We start from the raw sequence: 19,985 nt of genomic DNA, 5'->3' as shown, positions 1-19,985 counted from the left end.
GGCAGCGCGGTGTTGGGGAGGAGGAGAGAGCGGCAGCGCGGTGTTGGGGTGGAGGAGAGAGCGGCAGTGCGGTGTTGGGGTGGAGGAGAGAGCGGCAGCACGGTGTTGGGGTGGAGGAGAGAGCGGCAGCGCGGTGTTGGGGCAGAGCAGTGTTGGGGTGGAGGAGAGAGCGGCAGCATGGTGTTGGGGCAGAGCGGTGTTGGGGGGGATGAGAGAGCGGCAGCACGGTGTTGGGGGGGAGGAGAGAGCGGCAGCGTGGTGTTGGGGTGGAGGAGAGAGCGGCAGCGCGGTGTTGGGGCAGAGCAGTGTTTGGGTGGAGGAGAGAGCGGCAGCGTGGTGTTGGGGCAGAGCGGTGTTGGGGGGATGAGAGAGCGGCAGCACGATGTTGGGGGGGAGGAGAGAGCGGCAGCGCGGTGTTGGGTGGAGGAGAGAGCGGCAGCACGGTGTTGGGGGGGAGGAGAGAGCGGCAGCACGGTGTTGGGGTGGAGGAGAGAGCGGCAGCACGGTGTTGGGGGGGGAGGAGAGAGCGGCAGCACGGTGTTGGGGTGGAGGAGAGAGCGGCAGCGCGGTGTTGGGGTGGAGGAGAGAGCGGCAGCGCGGTGTTGGGGCAGAGCAGTGTTGGGGTGGAGGAGAGAGCGGCAGCGCGGTGTTGGGGCAGAGCAGTGTTGGGGGGGAGGAGAGAGCGGCAACATGGTGTTGGGGAGGAGGAGAGAGCGGCAGCGCGGTGTTGGGGTGGAGGAGAGAGTGGCAGTGCGGTGTTGGGGCAGAGCGGTGTTGGGGGGGATGAGAGAGCGGCAGCACGGTGTTGGGGGGGAGGAGAGAGCGGCAGCGTGGTGTTGGGGTGGAGGAGAGAGCGGCAGCACGGTGTTGGGGTGGAGGAGAGAGCGGCAGCTCGGTGTTGGGGTGGACGCGGTGTTGGGGTGGAGGAGAGAGGGACCGTGGTGTTGGGGGTGGAGAAGAGAGCGGCGGCGCGGTGTTGGTGTGGAGGAGTGAGGGGAAGCGCTGTGTTGGGGTGGAGGAGAGAGCGGCAGTGCTGTGTTGGGGCAGTGCGGTGTTGGGGCAGCGCGGTGGTGGGGTGGAGGAGAGAGCGGCAGTGTGGTGTTAGGGCAGCGCGGTGTTGAGGTGGAGGAGAGAGCGGCAGCGCGGTGTTGGGGCAGCGCTGTGTTGGAGTGGAGGAGACAGCGGCAGCGCGGTGTTGGGGCAGCGCGGTGTTGGGGTGGAGGAGAGAGTGGCAGCGCGGTGTTGGGGCAGCGCGGTGTTGGGGTGGAGGAGAGAGCGGCAGCGTGGTGTTGGGGCAGCGCGGTGTTGGGGTGGAGGAGGGAGCGACAGCGCGGTGTTGGGGTGGAGGAGAGAGCGACAGCGCGGTGTTGGGGTGGAGGAGAGAGCGACAGCGCGGTGTTGGGGTGGAGGAGAGAGGGGCAGTGCAGTGTTGGGGCAGCGCGCTGTTGGGTTGGAGGAGAGAGCGACAGCGCAGTGTTGGGGTGGAGGAGAGAGGGGCAGTGCGGTGTAGGGGTGGAGGAGAGAGCGGCAGCAGGGTGTTGGGGTGGAGGAGAGAGCGGCAGTGCGGTGTTGGGGCAGAGCGGTGTTGGGGTGGAGGAGAGAGCGGCAGCGCGGTGTTGGTGTGGAGGAGCGAGCGGCAGCACGGTGTTGGGGTGGAGGAGAGAGCGGCAGCACGGTGTTGGGGTGGAGGAGAGAGTGGCAGCACGATGTTGAGGTGGAGGAGAGAGCGGCAGTGCGGTATTGGAGTGGAGGAGAGGGGGGAGGGCGGTGTTGGGGCAGAGCAGTGTTGGGGTGGAGGAGAGAGCGGCAGCGCGGTGTTGGGGCAGAGCAGTGTTGGGGGGGAGGAGAGAGCGGCAGCACGGTGTTGGGGTGGAGGAGAGAGTGGCAGCACGATGTTGAGGTGGAGGAGAGAGCGGCAGTGCGGTGTTGGAGTGGAGGAGAGGGGGGAGGGCGGTGTTGGGGCAGAGCAGTGTTGGGGTGGAGGAGAGAGCGGCAGCGCGGTGTTGGGGCAGAGCAGTGTTGGGGGGGAGGAGAGAGCGGCAGCACGGTGTTGGGGAGGAGGAGAGAGCGGCAGCGCGGTATTGGGGTGGAGGAGAGAGCGGCAGAACGGTGTTGGGGCAGAGCGGTGTTGGGGTGGAGGAGAGAGCGACAGCGCGGTGTTGGGGTGGAGGAGAGAGCGACAGCGCGGTGTTGGGGTAGAGGAGAGAGGGGCAGTGCAGTGTTGGGGCAGCGCGCTGTTGGGGTGGAGGAGAGAGCGACAGCGCAGTGTTGGGGTGGAGGAGAGAGGGGCAGTGCGGTGTTGGGGTGGAGGAGAGAGCGGCAGCACGGTGTTGGGTTGGAGGAGAGAGCGGCAGTGCGGTGTTGGGGCAGAGCGGTGTTGGGGTGGAGGAGAGAGCGGCAGCGCGGTGTTGGGGTGGAGGAGCGAGCGGCAGCACGGTGTTGGGGTGGAGGAGAGAGCGGCAGCACGGTGTTGGGGTGGAGGAGAGAGTGGCAGCACGATGTTGAGGTGGAGGAGAGAGCGGCAGTGCGGTGTTGGAGTGGAGGAGAGGGGGGAGGGCGGTGTTGGGGCAGAGCAGTGTTGGGGTGGAGGAGAGAGCGGCAGCGCGGTGTTGGGGCAGAGCAGTGTTGGGGGGGAGGAGAGAGCGGCAGCACGGTGTTGGGGAGGAGGAGAGAGCGGCAGCGCGGTATTGGGGTGGAGGAGAGAGCGGCAGAACGGTGTTGGGGCAGAGCGGTGTTGGGGTGCAGGAGAGAGCGGCAGCACGGTGTTGGGGTGGAGGAGAGAGCGGCAGCGCGGTGTTGGGGCAGAGCAGTGTTTGGGTGGAGGAGAGAGCGGCAGCGTGGTGTTGGGGCAGAGCGGTGTTGGGGGGCATGAGAGAGCGGCAGCACGGTGTTGGGGGGGAGGAGAGAGCGGCAGCACGGTGTTGGGGGGGGAGGAGAGAGCGGCAGCACGGTGTTGGGGGGGAGGAGAGAGCGGCAGCGCGGTGTTGGGGTGGAGGAGAGAGCGGCAGCGCGGTGTTGGGGCAGAGCAGTGTTGGGGTGGAGGAGAGAGCGGCAGCGCGGTGTTGGGGAGGAGGAGAGAGCGGCAGTGCGGTGTTGGGGTGGAGGAGAGAGCGGCAGCGCGGTGTTGGGGAGGAGGAGAGAGCGGCAGCGCGGTGTTGGGGTGGAGGAGAGAGCGGCAGTGCGGTGTTGGGGTGGAGGAGAGAGCGGCAGCACGGTGTTGGGGTGGAGGAGAGAGCGGCAGCGCGGTGTTGGGGCAGAGCAGTGTTGTGGTGGAGGAGAGAGCGGCAGCATGGTGTTGGGGCAGAGCGGTGTTGGGGGGGATGAGAGAGCGGCAGCACGGTGTTGGGGGGGAGGAGAGAGCGGCAGCGTGGTGTTGGGGTGGAGGAGAGAGCGGCAGCGCGGTGTTGGGGCAGAGCAGTGTTTGGGTGGAGGAGAGAGCGGCAGCGTGGTGTTGGGGCAGAGCGGTGTTGGGGGGGATGAGAGAGCGGCAGCACGATGTTGGGGGGGAGGAGAGAGCGGCAGCGCGGTGTTGGGGTGGAGGAGAGAGCGGCAGCACGGTGTTGGGGGGGAGGAGAGAGCGGCAGCACGGTGTTGGGGTGGAGGAGAGAGCGGCAGCGCGGTGTTGGGGTGGAGGAGAGAGCGGCAGCGCGGTGTTTGGGCAGAGCAGTGTTGGGGTGGAGGAGAGAGCGGCAGCGCGGTGTTGGGGCAGAGCAGTGTTGGGGGGGAGGAGAGAGCGGCAACACGGTGTTGGGGAGGAGGAGAGAGCGGCAGCGCGGTGTTGGGGTGGAGGAGAGAGCGGCAGTGCGGTGCTGGGGCAGAGCGGTGTTGGGGGGGATGAGAGAGCGGCAGCACGGTGTTGGGGGGGAGGAGAGAGCGGCAGCGTGGTGTTGGGGTGGAGGAGAGAGCGGCAGCACGGTGTTGGGGTGGAGGAGAGAGCGGCAGCACGGTGTTGGGGTGGACGCGGTGTTGGGGTGGAGGAGAGAGGGACCGTGGTGTTGGGGGTGGAGAAGAGAGCGGCGGCGCGGTGTTGGTGTGGAGGAGTGAGGGGAAGCGCTGTGTTGGGGTGGAGGAGAGAGCGGCAGTGCTGTGTTGGGGCAGTGCGGTGTTGGGGCAGCGCGGTGGTGGGGTGGAGGAGAGAGCGGCAGCGTGGTGTTAGGGCAGCGCGGTGTTGAGGTGGAGGAGAGAGCGGCAGCGCGGTGTTGGGGCAGCGCTGTGTTGGAGTGGAGGAGAGAGCGGCAGCGCGGTGTTGGGGCAGCGCGGTGTTGGGGTGGAGGAGAGAGTGGCAGCGCGGTGTTGGGGCAGCGCGGTGTTGGGGTGGAGGAGAGAGTGGCAGCGCGGTGTTGGGACAGCGCGGTGTTGGGGTGGAAGAGAGAGCGACAGCGCGGTGTTGGGGTGGAGGAGAGAGGGGCAGTGCAGTGTTGGGGCAGCGCGCTGTTGGGGTGGAGGAGAGAGCGACAGCGCAGTGTTGGGGTGGAGGAGAGAGGGGCAGTGCGGTGTTGGGGTGGAGGAGAGAGCGGCAGCATGGTGTTGGGTTAGAGGAGAGAGCGGCAGTGCGGTGTTGGGGCAGAGCGGTGTTGGGGTGGAGGAGAGAGCGGCAGCGCGGTGTTGGAGTGGAGGAGCGAGCGGCAGCACGGTGTTGGGGTGGAGGAGAGAGCGGCAGCACGGTGTTGGGGTGGAGGAGAGAGTGGCAGCACGTTGTTGAGGTGGAGGAGCGAGCGGCAGTGCGGTGTTGGAGTGGAGGAGAGGGGGGAGGGCGGTGTTGGGGCAGAGCAGTGTTGGGGTGGAGGAGAGAGCGGCAGCGCGGTGTTGGGGCAGAGCAGTGTTGGGGGGGAGGAGAGAGCGGCAGCACGGTGTTGGGGAGGAGGAGAGAGCGGCAGCGCGGTGTTGGGGTGGAGGAGAGAGCGGCAGAACGGTGTTGGGGTGGAGGAGAGAGCGGCAGCGCGGTGTTGGGGCAGAGCAGTGTTTGGGTGGAGGAGAGAGCGGCAGCGTGGTGTTGGGGCAGAGCGGTGTTGGGGGGGATGAGAGAGCGGCAGCACGGTGTTGGGGGGGAGGAGAGAGCGGCAGCGCGGTGTTGGGGTGGAGGAGAGAGCGGCAGCACGGTGTTGGGGTGGAGGAGAGAGCGGCAGCACGGTGTTGGGGGGGAGGAGAGAGCGGCAGCGCGGTGTTGGGGTGGAGGAGAGAGCGGCAGCGCGGTGTTGGGGCAGAGCAGTGTTGGGGTGGAGGAGAGAGCGGCAGCGCGGTGTTGGGGAGGAGGAGAGAGCGGCAGCGCGGTGTTGGGGTGGAGGAGAGAGCGGCAGTGCGGTGTTGGGGTGGAGGAGAGAGCGGCAGTGCGGTGTTGGGGTGGAGGGGAGAGCAGCAGCACGGTGTTGGGGTGGAGGAGAGAGCGGCAGTGCGGTGTTGGGGTGGAGGAGAGAGGGGCAGTGCGGTGTTGGGGTGGAGGAGAGAGCGGCAGCACGGTGTTGGGTTGGAGGAGAGAGCGGCAGTGCGGTGTTGGGGCAGAGCGGTGTTGGGGTGGAGGAGAGAGCGGCAGCGCGGTGTTGGGGTGGAGGAGCGAGCGGCAGCACGGTGTTGGGGTGGAGGAGAGAGCGGCAGCACGGTGTTGGGGTGGAGGAGAGAGTGGCAGCACGATGTTGAGGTGGAGGAGAGAGCGGCAGTGCGGTGTTGGAGTGGAGGAGAGGGGGGAGGGCGGTGTTGGGGCAGAGCAGTGTTGGGGTGGAGGAGAGAGCGGCAGCGCGGTGTTGGGGCAGAGCAGTGTTGGGGGGGAGGAGAGAGCGGCAGCACGGTGTTGGGGAGGAGGAGAGAGCGGCAGCGCGGTATTGGGGTGGAGGAGAGAGCGGCAGAACGGTGTTGGGGCAGAGCGGTGTTGGGGTGGAGGAGAGAGCGGCAGCACGGTGTTGGGGTGGAGGAGAGAGCGGCAGCGCGGTGTTGGGGCAGAGCAGTGTTTGGGTGGAGGAGAGAGCGGCAGCGTGGTGTTGGGGCAGAGCGGTGTTGGGGGGGATGAGAGAGCGGCAGCACGGTGTTGGGGGGGAGGAGAGAGCGGCAGCACGGTGTTGGGGGGGGAGGAGAGAGCGGCAGCACGGTGTTGGGGGGGAGGAGAGAGCGGCAGCGCGGTGTTGGGGTGGAGGAGAGAGCGGCAGCGCGGTGTTGGGGCAGAGCAGTGTTGGGGTGGAGGAGAGAGCGGCAGCGCGGTGTTGGGGAGGAGGAGAGAGCGGCAGCGCGGTGTTGGGGTGGAGGAGAGAGCGGCAGTGCGGTGTTGGGGTGGAGGAGAGAGCGGCAGCGCGGTGTTGGGGAGGAGGAGAGAGCGGCAGCGCGGTGTTGGGGTGGAGGAGAGAGCGGCAGTGCGGTGTTGGGGTGGAGGAGAGAGCGGCAGCACGGTGTTGGGGTGGAGGAGAGAGCGGCAGCGCGGTGTTGGGGCAGAGCAGTGTTGGGGTGGAGGAGAGAGCGGCAGCATGGTGTTGGGGCAGAGCGGTGTTGGGGGGGATGAGAGAGCAGCAGCACGGTGTTGGGGGGCAGGAGAGAGCGGCAGCGTGGTGTTGGGGTGGAGGAGAGAGCGGCAGCGCGGTGTTGGGGCAGAGCAGTGTTTGGGTGGAGGAGAGAGCGGCAGCGTGGTGTTGGGGCAGAGCGGTGTTGGGGGGGATGAGAGAGCGGCAGCACGATGTTGGGGGGGAGGAGAGAGCGGCAGCGCGGTGTTGGGGTGGAGGAGAGAGCGGCAGCACGGTGTTGGGGGGGGAGGAGAGAGCGGCAGCACGGTGTTGGGGTGGAGGAGAGAGCGGCAGCGCGGTGTTGGGGTGGAGGAGAGAGCGGCAGCGCGGTGTTTGGGCAGAGCAGTGTTGGGGTGGAGGAGAGAGCGGCAGCGCGGTGTTGGGGCAGAGCAGTGTTGGGGGGGAGGAGAGAGCGGCAACACGGTGTTGGGGAGGAGGAGAGAGCGGCAGCGCGGTGTTGGGGTGGAGGAGAGAGCGGCAGTGCGGTGTTGGGGCAGAGCGGTGTTGGGGGGGATGAGAGAGCGGCAGCACGGTGTTGGGGGGGAGGAGAGAGCGGCAGCGTGGTGTTGGGGTGGAGGAGAGAGCGGCAGCACGGTGTTGGGGTGGAGGAGAGAGCGGCAGCACGGTGTTGGGGTGGACGCGGTGTTGGGGTGGAGGAGAGAGGGACCGTGGTGTTTGGGGTGGAGAAGAGAGCGGCGGCGCGGTGTTGGTGTGGAGGAGTGAGGGGAAGCGCTGTGTTGGGGTGGAGGAGAGAGCGGCAGTGCTGTGTTGGGGCAGTGCGGTGTTGGGGCAGCGCGGTGGTGGGGTGGAGGAGAGAGCGGCAGCGTGGTGTTGGGGCAGCGCGGTGTTGGGGTGGAGGAGGGAGCGACAGCGCGGTGTTGGGGTGGAGGAGAGAGCGACAGCGCGGTGTTGGGGTGGAGGAGAGAGCGACAGCGCGGTGTTGGGGTGGAGGAGAGAGGGGCAGTGCAGTGTTGGGGCAGCGCGCTGTTGGGGTGGAGGAGAGAGCGACAGCGCAGTGTTGGGGTGGAGGAGAGAGGGGCAGTGCGGTGTTGGGGTGGAGGAGAGAGCGGCAGCATGGTGTTGGGTTGGAGGAGAGAGCGGCAGTGCGGTGTTGGGGCAGAGCGGTGTTGGGGTGGAGGAGAGAGCGGCAGCGCGGTGTTGGAGTGGAGGAGCGAGCGGCAGCACGGTGTTGGGGTGGAGGAGAGAGCGGCAGCACGGTGTTGGGGTGGAGGAGAGAGTGGCAGCACGATGTTGAGGTGGAGGAGAGAGCGGCAGTGCGGTGTTGGAGTGGAGGAGAGGGGGGAGGGCGGTGTTGGGGCAGAGCAGTGTTGGGGTGGAGGAGAGAGCGGCAGCGCGGTGTTGGGGCAGAGCAGTGTTGGGGGGGAGGAGAGAGCGGCAGCACGGTGTTGGGGAGGAGGAGAGAGCGGCAGCGCGGTGTTGGGGTGGAGGAGAGAGCGGCAGAACGGTTTTGGGGTGGAGGAGAGAGCGGCAGCGCGGTGTTGGGGCAGAGCAGTGTTTGGGTGGAGGAGAGAGCGGCAGCGTGGTGTTGGGGCAGAGCGGTGTTGGGGTGGATGAGAGAGCGGCAGCACGGTGTTGGGGGGGAGGAGAGAGCGGCAGCGCGGTGTTGGGGTGGAGCAGAGAGCGGCAGCACGGTGTTGGGGTGGAGGAGAGAGCGGCAGCACGGTGTTGGGGGGGAGGAGAGAGCGGCAGCGCGGTGTTGGGGTGGAGGAGAGAGCGGCAGCGCGGTGTTGGGGCAGAGCAGTGTTGGGGTGGAGGAGAGAGCGGCAGCGCGGTGTTGGGGAGGAGGAGAGAGCGGCAGCGCGGTGTTGGGGTGGAGGAGAGAGCGGCAGTGCGGTGTTGGGGTGGAGGAGAGAGCAGCAGCACGGTGTTGGGGTGGAGGAGAGAGCGGCAGTGCGGTGTTGGGGTGGAGGAGAGAGGGGCAGTGCGGTGTTGGGGTGGAGGAGAGAGCGGCAGTACGGTGTTGGGTTGGAGGAGAGAGCGGCAGTGCGGTGTTGGGGCTGAGCGGTGTTGGGGTGGAGGAGAGAGCGGCAGCGCGGTGTTGGGGTGGAGGAGCGAGCGGCAGCACGGTGTTGGGGTGGAGGAGAGAGCGGCAGCACGGTGTTGGGGTGGAGGAGAGAGTGGCAGCACGATGTTGAGGTGGAGGAGAGAGCGGCAGTGCGGTGTTGGAGTGGAGGAGAGGGGGGAGGGCGGTGTTGGGGCAGAGCAGTGTTGGGGTGGAGGAGAGAGCGGCAGCGCGGTGTTGGGGCAGAGCAGTGTTGGGGGGGAGGAGAGAGCGGCAGCACGGTGTTGGGGAGGAGGAGAGAGCGGCAGCGCGGTATTGGGGAGGAGGAGAGAGCGGCAGAACGGTGTTGGGGCAGAGCGGTGTTGGGGTGGAGGAGAGAGCGGCAGCACGGTGTTGGGGTGGAGGAGAGAGCGGCAGCGCGGTGTTGGGGCAGAGCAGTGTTTGGGTGGAGGAGAGAGCGGCAGCGTGGTGTTGGGGCAGAGCGGTGTTGGGGGGGATGAGAGAGCGGCAGCACGGTGTTGGGGGGGAGGAGAGAGCGGCAGCACGGTGTTGGGGGGGGAGGAGAGAGCGGCAGCACGGTGTTGGGGGGGAGGAGAGAGCGGCAGCGCGGTGTTGGGGTGGAGGAGAGAGCGGCAGCGCGGTGTTGGGGCAGAGCAGTGTTGGGGTGGAGGAGAGAGCGGCAGCGTGGTGTTGGGGCAGAGCGGTGTTGGGGGGGATGAGAGAGCGGCAGCACGGTGTTGGGGGGGAGGAGAGAGCGGCAGCGCGGTGTTGGGGTGGAGGAGAGAGCGGCAGCACGGTGTTGGGGTGGAGGAGAGAGCGGCAGCACGGTGTTGGGGGGGGAGGAGAGAGCGGCAGCGCGGTGTTGGGGTGGAGGAGAGAGCGGCAGCGCGGTGTTGGGGCAGAGCAGTGTTGGGGTGGAGGAGAGAGCGGCAGCGCGGTGTTGGGGAGGAGGAGAGAGCGGCAGCGCGGTGTTGGGGTGGAGGAGAGAGCGGCAGTGCGGTGTTGGGGTGGAGGAGAGAGCAGCAGCACGGTGTTGGGGTGGAGGAGAGAGCGGCAGTGCGGTGTTGGGGCAGAGCAGTGTTGGGGTGGGGGAGAGAGCGGCAGCATGGTGTTGGGGTGGAGGAGAGAGCGGCAGCGCGGTGTTGGGGCAGAGCAGTGTTGGGGTGGGGGAGAGAGCGGCAGCATGGTGTTGGGGCAGAGCGGTGTTGGGGGGGATGAGAGAGCGGCAGCACGGTGTTGGGGGGGAGGAGAGAGCGGCAGCGTGGTGTTGGGGTGGAGGAGAGAGCGGCAGCACGGTGTTGGGGTGGAGGAGAGAGCGGCAGCACGGTGTTGGGGTGGACGCGGTGTTGGGGTGGAGGAGAGAGCAGCAGCGCGGTGTTGGGGCAGAGCAGTGTTAGTGTGGAGGAGAGAGCGGCAGCGCGGTGTTGGGGCAGAGCGGTGTTGGGGGGGAGGAGAGAGCGGCAGCACGGTGTTGGCGGGGAGGAGAGAGCGGCAGCGCGGTGTTGGGGCAGAGTGGTGTTGGGGTGGAGGAGAGAGCTGCAGCACGGTGTTGGGGTGGAGGAGAGAGCGGCAGCGCGGTGTTGGGGTGGAGGAGAGAACGGCAGCGCGGTGTTGGGGCAGAGCAGTGTTGGGGTGGAGGAGAGAGCGGCAGCGCGGTGTTGGGGAGGAGGAGAGAGCGGCAGCGCGGTGTTGGGATGGAGGAGAGAGCGGCAGTGCGGTGTTGGGGTGGAGGAGAGAGCAGCAGCACGGTGTTGGGGTGGAGGAGAGAGCAGCAGTGCGGTGTTGGGGCAGAGCAGTGTTGGGGTGGGGGAGAGAGCGGCAGCATGGTGTTGGGGTGGAGGAGAGAGCGGCAGCGCGGTGTTGGGGCAGAGCAGTGTTGGGGTGGGGGAGAGAGCGGCAGCATGGTGTTGGGGCAGAGCGGTGTTGGGGGGGATGAGAGAGCGGCAGCACGGTGTTGGGGGGGAGGAGAGAGCGGCAGCGTGGTGTTGGGGTGGAGGAGAGAGCGGCAGCACGGTGTTGGGGTGGAGGAGAGAGCGGCAGCACGGTGTTGGGGTGGACGCGGTGTTGGGGTGGAGGAGAGAGCAGCAGCGCGGTGTTGGGGCAGAGCAGTGTTGGTGTGGAGGTGAGAGCGGCAGCGCGGTGTTGGGGCAGAGCGGTGTTGGGGGGGAGGAGAGAGCGGCAGCGCGGTGTTGGGGCAGAGTGGTGTTGGGGTGGAGGAGAGAGCTGCAGCACGGTGTTGGGGTGGAGGAGAGAGCGGCAGCGCGGTGTTGGGGTGGAGGAGAGAGCGGCAGCACGGTGTTGGGGTGGAGGAGAGAGCGGCAGCGCGGTGTTGGGGTGGAGGAGAGAGCGGCAGCGCGGTGTTGGGGTGGAGGAGAGAACGGCAGCACGGTGTTGGGGTGGAGGAGAGAGCGGCAGCGCGGTGTTGGGGTGGAGGAGAGAGCGGCAGCACGGTGCTGGGTGAACTCGGTGTTGGGCAAGTGCTGTAGTAGCCTGTAGTGGTGACGGGGTGTAGGGAGAATGTTTTGCACGTCTGATGAGTGTGTTCCCTCAGCGATGCTATGAAACAGTGCAGATGCTTTGCTGTTGCCAAGTGAATAACCTGACTCTTGTCTCTGGACCGTAGACATACCTGCAGCAGGCCCAGGACCTGGTCATTCTCGAGAGTGTCATCCTGCAGACCCTGGGTAAGTGCTCAGGCTGGACGATCGCTGCTCGGGGTGGGGGTGCAGGGTGAGGAACGGTGGGAGCAGAGGAGCCTGTCAGCAGAGTCTAATCTGCAGCTTATACCCTCCACCACAGTCCTGAGGGCTCGCAGGGGAAGACCCACAGCAACAAGAGTTAGACGATATTGGTTTAATGACAGGATTGTGTCCATCACTCCCCATTTGGCAGCTCGGACCTCACTCCATACCGCTTCCTCCTCCCTCACCCCTGCCATTGGCTGTCGTGTTTCTTTTTCATCCTTCACGGGATGCAAGCATTGCTGGTGCTGCCAGTATTTATTATCCAGGCTGAATGGCCTCCTCCTGTTCCTGTGTAACAGGCTCGAGGAGGAGGGGGGCTGAATGGTTTCCTCCTGTTCCTGTGTCACCGGTGATGAGGGGTCTTCAATTCGGAGGGGGAGAAGAGGTAACGGGGAGCGGGCGGGAAAGAAGGAAGGCTTCCTATGTAACAGGCTCGAGGAGGGGCTGAATGGTCTCCTCCTGTTCCTGTGTAACAGACTCGAGAAGGAGGGGGTTGCTGAATGTCTGCCTCCTGTTCCTGTGTAACAGGCTCGAGGAAGGGCTGAATGGCCTCCTCCAGTTCCTGTGTAACAGGCTCGTGGTGGAGGGGTTGAATGGCCTCCTCCTGTTCCTGTGTAACAGGCTCGAGGAGGGGCTGAATGGCCTCCTTCTGTTCCTGTGTAACAGGCTCGAGGAGATGGGTACTGAATGGCCTCTTCCTGTTCCTGTGTAACAGGCTCAAGGAGATGGGTACTGAATGGCCTCTTCCTGTTCCTGTGTAACAGGCTCAAGGAGGGAGGAGGGGCTGAATGGCCTCCTCCTGTTCCTGTGTAACAGGCTCGAGGAGATGGGTACTGATTGGCCTCCTCCTGTTGCTGTAGGTTTAAGAAAGCTGAACATTTCTGAGAGTGGCATCATTTTACACCACTGTTTAGACTAGGCACCAGGAGCTTCTCAGTCACACAGTGGGCTCTGTTTACACTTAAATGTGGGATGTGATCGCTCCTCTCAAACACTGACTGTCCTTTGTGGATGTTCCTGTCTCTTGCAGGGTTTGACATCACCATAGATCATCCACACACACACGTGGTGAAATGTACCCAGTTAGTGAGAGGTAAGGACGACAAAGGCAAGTATGGAACAAGTTGATTAATAATTATTGAGATAAGCATAGTACACTGTAGTGCGAGCTTTACTCGGTATCTAACCTCGTGCTGTACCTGTCCTGGGAGTGTTTGATGGGGACAGTGTAGAGGGAGCTTTACTCGGTATCTAACCCCGTGCTGTACCTGTCCTGGGAGTGTTTGATGGGGACAGTGTAGAGGGAGCTTTACTCGGTATCTAACCCCGTGCTGTACCTGTCCTGGGAGTGTTTGATGGGGACGTTGTAGAGCAAGCTTTACTCAGTATCTAACCCCGTGCTGTAACTGTCTTGGGATTGTTGATGGGGACGGTGTAGAGGGAGATTTACTCTGTATCTAACCTCGTGCTGTACCTGTCCTGGGAGTGTTTGATGGGGACAGTGTAGAGGGAGCTTTACACTGTATCTAACCCCGTGCTGTACCTGTCCTGGGAGTGTTTGATGGGGACAGTGTAGAGGGAGCTTTACTCTGTATCTAACCCCGTGCTGTACCTTTCCTGGGATTGTTTGATGGGGACTGTGTTGGGAGAGCTTTACTGGGCTCACCCCCTCTCCTGGCCCAGCATCTGCCGGGGTCACGGCCCCCACCCCCTCAAACCCACCATACGCTGGGTCTGCTCTACCCCACTCCTCCTGAATCCCACAATTCACTGGGATATCGCCCCAGCCCGGAGTGGATTGGGATCATCTGCTGGCAGTTGAACTGCTCTCTTCTCTCCCTCTCTGTCTAGACTCTGGTAGCAGACTGCGACCAGTCTTGCAATAGATTCCCACAGACGAATCAGAGTTATCAGGAGACTGGGGAAGCAGAGGGCGGGGTGGGGGGGCAAGCGGACAGGCAGACTGAGGGGAAGGGTTGTGTGGGTGGGGGGGGGGGGTAATTATATTTCATTCACTGTATTTAATATGATGCATGAATTCACTGTATTTTACAGGTTAACACTGTGTGTGTCTCTTTCTCACCCCCTCCCCCCGTCTGCAGTCCCTGATATGAGAGTTAACGATTTCTCCCTGCAGAGTGAGACATCCCTGCTGTTCAGTGTCGTCTGCTACTGACTGCCCTGTGTTTCTCTTCCCCCCCCTCCAGCGAGCAAGGATTTGGCACAGACGTCATATTTCATGGCCACCAACAGGTTGTTAGTTACTGTACAGTTAGATTGCAAACTTTCTGACAAACTGCAACTTCATTGCCTGCCCTGCCTGTGCGCCCCTACCCCCCGCCCCCCCCCCCGACCTCTGTGTGTGCACGTCAGTGTGAAACGGAGCGTGTGGCTGTGCTGAGTGAAGGCTTGGAGTATGGTGAGAGGGAGTTCTCGGTGTTAATTTTGTGCTTAAGATCTGCTCTTGTCTGTAATTAACAGTAACAGGAAAGTACTGTGTAAGCAGGCTAAGTTCTTTCTTGCGGTTTAGGCAGGGTAAACTCACTCTCCGCTGTAGGAGCTGAGTAACTAATTAGCTAACTGGTAGAATCTGGCTACTGTCGCCCCAGTTCAGTTTACTATAAATTCAGGGCCCTTTAATACAGCTGGCTAACTGAGCGAAGACTTGGAGTTCGGTATGGCTGTGGGGGGAAGGAGGTGTTCGTTCCCTCTTTCTATCTTTCTGATCCCATAGGACTTGGTTCTTGCTCTACTACAGAGAAAGGAGCTAGCTGTTTGGTGAGTATCTGGTAAGTGGGTGAGCCCTATTCGATTCCTAGGGTTTAAAACAGTACACAAATTGGTGGTAAAGTTAGTGAACTCTATAAGAAAGCAACATAAATAAGTGATTAATATAACGAAGTAATTATTTAAAACACATTAAGGATGCCAAGGCAGGTGATGTGTCAGGTCCGCAGCATGTGGGAGCTCCCTGGGTAACCTTGTGACCCAGGGCAAACACATCTGCAGTCAGCGTTTGCGGCTAGAGGAGCTTCGGCTCCGAGTCACTGAGCCGGAGGCTGAGCTGCAGACACTGCGACGCATCAGGGAGGGGGAAAGCTACCTGGATGTTTTGTACCAGGAGGCAGCCACGCCACTCAGGATAGGGCCTTCTGATTTGGTCAGTGGCCAGGCACAGGAGGGCGTGAGGCAGGTGAGAGGGGACCCAGAGGGCAGGAGTGTGAGCCTCTGCAATTGTCCGGCAGGTCGGAGGTTCTCTCAGCCTGTTTGGATGTGAACAGGGACTGCAGGGTGGATGAGAAGAGTCACCATGGTACAGGGGGCCATCCAAGTGTGGGGGGAGCAAAAAGGAATGTTGTGGTAGTCGGGGACAGGAGGCCAGGGGATACGATCAATCGAGAAGCAGTGGCATACGTTTAAGGGGACGTTTCAGAGTGTTCAGCTATGTACGTTCCTGTTCTAAAGAAAAACTCTAAGGGGAGGACCCACCTTAAGGAAAAAGCATATATAACTCCACAAAGAGTCTCCTTATGGAAGGAAGGATGTAAATGTGTTGGGAGGGGCGGCTCAGAGGAGGTTTAATAGATTGATAGTTGGAATGAGTGGGTTGTCTTATGAGGAAAGGTTGGACAGACTGGGCTTGTTTCCACTGGAGTTTAGAAGAGTGAGGGGTGATTTGATTGAAGTGTATAAGATCCTGAAAGTGGATGTGTAAAGGATGTTTCCTCTTGTGGGTGAGTCCAGAACGAGGTGGGTGGGGGTCACCATTTTAAAATCAGGGACGGCCCCTTGTAGGACAGAGATGAGGAGAAATTTTTTTCTCTCAGAGGGCTGTGCGACTTTAGAATTCTCTGCCTCAGAAGGTGACAGAGGTGGGATCATTAAATATTTTAAAGGCGGAGGTAGATAGATTCTGGTTAGGCATGGGAATCGAAGGTTATCGGGGTTAGATGGGAGGGTGGAAATCGAAACACAAACAGATCAGCCATGATCTTATTGAATGGCGGAGCAGGCTCGAGGGGCTGAATGGCCTACTCCTGTTCCTATTTCTTATGTTCCAGTGCAGTTTGGGGGATTTACATCGTTCTCTGTAACAAAGAGCGAGAGTCCAGGCGGCTGTGTTGCCTGTCCGGTGCCCAGGTTCGGGACATTTGTTCAGGGCTGGAGAGGACTTTGCAGTGGGAGGTGGAGGATGCAGTGGTCGTGGTCCATGTTGGTACCAACGACTAGGCTGGACGAGCTAGGCAACCAAATTAAGCAGAACCTCAAGGGTAATAATTTCTGGATTACCCTGAGCCACGTGCAAATTGGCGTGGGACAAATAAGATTAGAGAGGTGAACGTGTGGCTCAAAGACTGGTGTGGGAGAGGTGGGTTCCAGCTCGTGGGGCACTGGCCCCAGTACTGGGGAAAGTGGGACGGTCTACACCTGAACCGTGCTGGGGCTGGTGTCCTTGTGAGCTGCATCGCTAGGGAAGTAGAGAGTGTTTTAAACTGAGGGCAAGGGATCAAATTTGGGAAGATGTGGTAAACCAAAGAGTAGAGACAAGGCAAGAGAGAGAAAGGTATTATTGTGGGAAATGATAAACAATGTGACAAAACAGACAGAGAGTACAAATGTAAGAGTAAATCAGCAGATAAGGCTCGACGCTACAAAAATAATAAAAAGACAAAACTAAAGGCTCTGTATCTAAGCGCGTGTAGCATTCGAAACAAAACAGATGAACTGATAACACAAGATAAGTAAATAAGTACGATCTGATAGCCATTACTGAGACATGGTTACAGGAGGGCATAGGTTGGGACCTGAATATTAAAGGGTATAGGACATGTAGGAAGTTTGGAAAAGGTGAAGGGGTAGCTCTGTTAATTAGCACATTAGAGAGGGATGACCTAAGTTCAGGAAACCAGGATGTAGAAGCGGTTTGGGTTGAGATGAGGAATGATAAAGGCACAAAGTCACTTGTAGGAGTGGTGTACAGGCCCCCTAATTGTAACTACACAGTAGGACAAGAGTATAAAAGGAGAGATAATAGGAGCTTGTCAGAATTGTGCAGCAATAATCATGGGGGATTTTAATCTACATATAGACTGGCAACATCAGATGGGCAAAGGTAGCCTAGATGAGGAGTTCATAGAATGTTTTCAGGATAGTTTCTTGGAACAGCATGTTCTGGAACCAACCAGAGAGCAGGCTAGACTAGACCTGGTATTGAGCAAAGAGATAGGATTAATTGATGATCTCCTAGTGAGGGAACCACTCGGTAGCAGCGATCATAATATGACTGGATTTTACGTTCATTTTGAGGGAGAAACTAGTGTGTCCAGGACTAGTATTTTAAACTTAAATAAGGGCAATTGTGAGGGCACGAGAGCAGAGCTGGCTAAAGTGAAGCGGCAAACGAGGTTAAAGGATAGGTCAATAGAGGTTCAGTGACAGACATTTAAAGGGATATTTCAGATTACACAGAATATATTCATTCCAGTGAGAAAGGAAAATTCCAAGGGGAGGGCCCACCATCAGTGGTTAATTTAAAAAAAAGTTAAAGACCGTATCAAACTTAAAGGAGAAAGCAGATAGTTACGCAGATACAGGCAGCAGATCAGAAGACTGGAAAGAATGGAAAGGACAACAAAGAATGACAGAAATATTAATAAGGAAGTAAAATGAACGAGAGAGAGCTAGAAATGTAAAGACAGACAGTAAGAGTTTCTACAGATACTTAAATAAGAAAAGAGTTAAAAGTGAGCGCTGGTCCTACAGAGAGTAGTGCATCTAGGGAATTGATAACGGAAAGTAGGGAGATGGCGGATGAATTAACCAGGTATTTTGCTTCGGTCCTCACTATAGAGGACACAAGGAACATCCCGGAAATAGCGGTAAATCAGGAAATGGAAGGGAGGGAGGAACTCGGGAAAATTACAATCACCAGGGAAGTGGTACTGAGTAAATTGTTGGGGCTGCGGGCTGACTAATCCCTAGGTCCGCTTGGACTTCACTCCAGGGTCTTTAAAGAAGTGGAGAGTGAGGTAGTTGATGCTTTGGTTTTAATTTTTCAAAATTCCCTGGATTCGGAGAAGGTTCCATTAGATTGGAAAATAGCAAATGTAACTCCTTTACTCAAAAAGGGAGGGAGACGCGGAGCAGGAAACTGTAAGCCAGTGAGTCTAAGATCTGTCACAGGGAAAATGTTAAAAGCTGTTATTAAAGATGTTATAGCAGGGCGTTTTAGAAAAATTCAAGACCATCAGGCCGAGTCAAGAAAGGGAAATCATGTTTAACCAATTTATTGGAGTTCTTTGAAGGGGTCAGATGTGCTGTGGATAAAGGGGAACCGGTGGATGTGCTGTACTTAGATTTCCAGAAGGCATTTGGTAAAGTGCCACATGAAAGGTTATTGCAGAAGATAAAAGCTCATGGTGTAAGGGGTAACACATTGACCTGAGTAGAAGATTGACTGGCTAACGGGAAGCAGAGAGTAGGCATAAATGGGTCTTTTTCAGGTTGGCAGGATGTGAGGAGTGGTGTGCCACAGTGATCAGCGCTGGGGCCTCGACAACTTATATAAATGACTTAGATGAAGGGACGGAAGGTATGGTTGTTAAATTTGCTGAAGAAACAAAGATGGGCAGGAGAGTAAATTGTGAAGAGGATCTAAGGAGGCTGCAAAGTGACAGATAGATTAGTGAACGGGCAAAAATCTAGCACATGGAGCATCATGTGGGCAAATGTGAAATTGTCCACTTTGGCAGGAAGAATAAAAAAGAGGCATATTATCTAAATGGTGAGAGATCGCAGAGCTCTGAGGTGCAGAGGGATCTGGGTGTCCTAGGGCATGAATCACAAAAGGTTAGTAATGCAGGTACAGCAGGTAATTAGGGAAACTAATAGGATGTTAGTGTTTATTGGGAGGGGATTGATTACAGATGTGGGGAGGTTATACTTCAGTTGTACAGGGCTGGTGAGTCCACATCTGGAGTACTGTGTACAGCACTGGTCTCCTTATTTAAGGGAGGGTGTAAACGCGTTGGAAGCCGTTCAGAGAAGGTTTAACCAGACCAACGCCTGGAATGGGCGGGGTTGTCTTATCAGGAAAGGTCGGACAGGCTGGGCTTGTATCCGCTGGAGTTTAGAAGAATGAGAGGTGACTCGATCGAAACCTGCAAGATCCTGAGGGGGGTCTCGACAGGGTGGGTGTGGAGAGAATGTTTCCTCTTGTGGGAGGATCTAGAACGAGGTGGGGGGGTCACTGTTTAAAAATAAGGGTGTCTCCCATTTAGGACAGAGACGAGGAGAAATGTTTTCTCTCTCTGAGTGGGTGGGCGAGTCTCTGGAACTCTCTTCCTTGATAGGCGGTGAGAGCAGAGTCTCTGAATGTTTTTAAGGCCGAGGTGGATGGATTCCTGATTGACAAGGGGGGGGATTGGGTTATTGGATTAGGCGAGAGGTTAGAATCAGGTCAGCTGTGATCTTATTGAATGGGGGAGCAGGCTCAAGGGGCCCAATGGCCTCCACCTGCTCCACTTTGTATGTTTGTGTGTTCATGTGCGCATGCCTGTGGTGCGTGCATGCCTGTGTGTGCACGCGTCTGTGTTTGTGTGTACGTGCAAATGTGCTTCTCTGTCTATGTGTGTGCGCGCGCCCAGCTGTGTCTGCATGTGTCTGTGCTTCTGCCTATTTGTGTGTCTCTGGGTTGCATGGGGTATTTCCTATTTGAGGGAATGTTACAAGAACCTTTTTAAGAATTGGGGAAGTGGTTGGCTCCAAAGACCCCAGCAATGGGTTCATCAGTCACCCCCAACGCAACGTTCAGACTCTACCCTCGCTGCCCAGTTACCACACACAGAGGGAGGCAGAGTGACAGCAGAGAGTCCACAACGTTCAGACTCTACCCTCGCTGCCCAGTTACCTCACACAGAGGGAGGCAGAGTGAGTGACAGCAGAGAGTCCACAGCGTTCAGACTCTACCCTCGCTGCCCAGTTACCTCACACAGAGGGAGGCAGAGTGAGTGACAGCAGAGAGTCCACAACGTTCAGACTTTACCCTCGCTGCCCAGCTACCTCACCCTCTGCCCCCTGACAGAAAGGGAGGCAGAGTGAGTGACAGCAGAGAGTCCACAACGTTCAGACTCTACCCTCGCTGCCCAGTTATCTCACACGGAGGGAGGCAGAGTGAGTGACAGCAGAGAGTCCACAACGTTCAGACTCTACCCTCGCTGCCCAGTTATCTCACACACAGGGAGGCAGAGTGAGTGACAGCAGAGAGTCCACAACGTTCAGACTCTACCCTCGCTGCCCAGTTATCTCACACACAGGGAGGCAGAGTGAGTGACAGCAGAGAGTCCACAACGTTAAGACTTTACCCTCGCTGCCCAGTTACCTCACCCTCTGCCCCCTGACAGAAAGGGAGGCAGAGTGAGTGACAGCAGAGAGTCCACAACGTTCAGACTCTACCCTCGCTGCCCTGTTACCTCACACAGAGGGAGGCAGAGTGAGTGACAGCAGAGAGTCCACAACGTTCAGAATCTACCCTCGCTGCCCAGTTACCTCACACAGAGGGAGGCAGAGTGAGTGACAGCAGAGAGTCCACAACGTTCAGACTCTACCCTCCCTGCCTAGTTATCTCACACAGAGGGAGGCAGAGTGAGTGACAGCAGAGAGTCCACAACGTTCAGACTCTACCCTCGCTGCCCAGTTATCTCACACAGAGGGAGGCAGAGTGAGTGACAGCAGAGA

General features: G+C 59.6%; 1 protein-coding gene across 1 annotated transcript in view; it reads left to right on the top strand.

The window, feature by feature from the left end:
- LOC121275087 (cyclin-T1-like) overlaps positions 1–19,985 on the top strand; it is a 54,104-nt gene that overhangs the window by 25,517 nt on the left and 8,602 nt on the right. Inside the window, exons 2-4 of the mRNA XM_041182493.1 lie at positions 11,129–11,189; positions 12,280–12,357; positions 13,457–13,502. Coding sequence (XP_041038427.1) covers positions 13,489–13,502 — 14 coding nt within the window. The 5' untranslated portion in view covers positions 11,129–11,189; positions 12,280–12,357; positions 13,457–13,488. The remainder of the gene's footprint in view (positions 1–11,128; positions 11,190–12,279; positions 12,358–13,456; positions 13,503–19,985) is intronic.

The sequence above is a fragment of the Carcharodon carcharias genome, assembly GCF_017639515.1.
Source record: "Carcharodon carcharias isolate sCarCar2 chromosome X unlocalized genomic scaffold, sCarCar2.pri SUPER_X_unloc_2, whole genome shotgun sequence".
Lineage (NCBI taxonomy): Eukaryota > Metazoa > Chordata > Chondrichthyes > Lamniformes > Lamnidae > Carcharodon > Carcharodon carcharias.
Note: the sequence above shows the minus strand (reverse complement) of the source record. Positions and strands in the feature narration are given on the sequence as shown.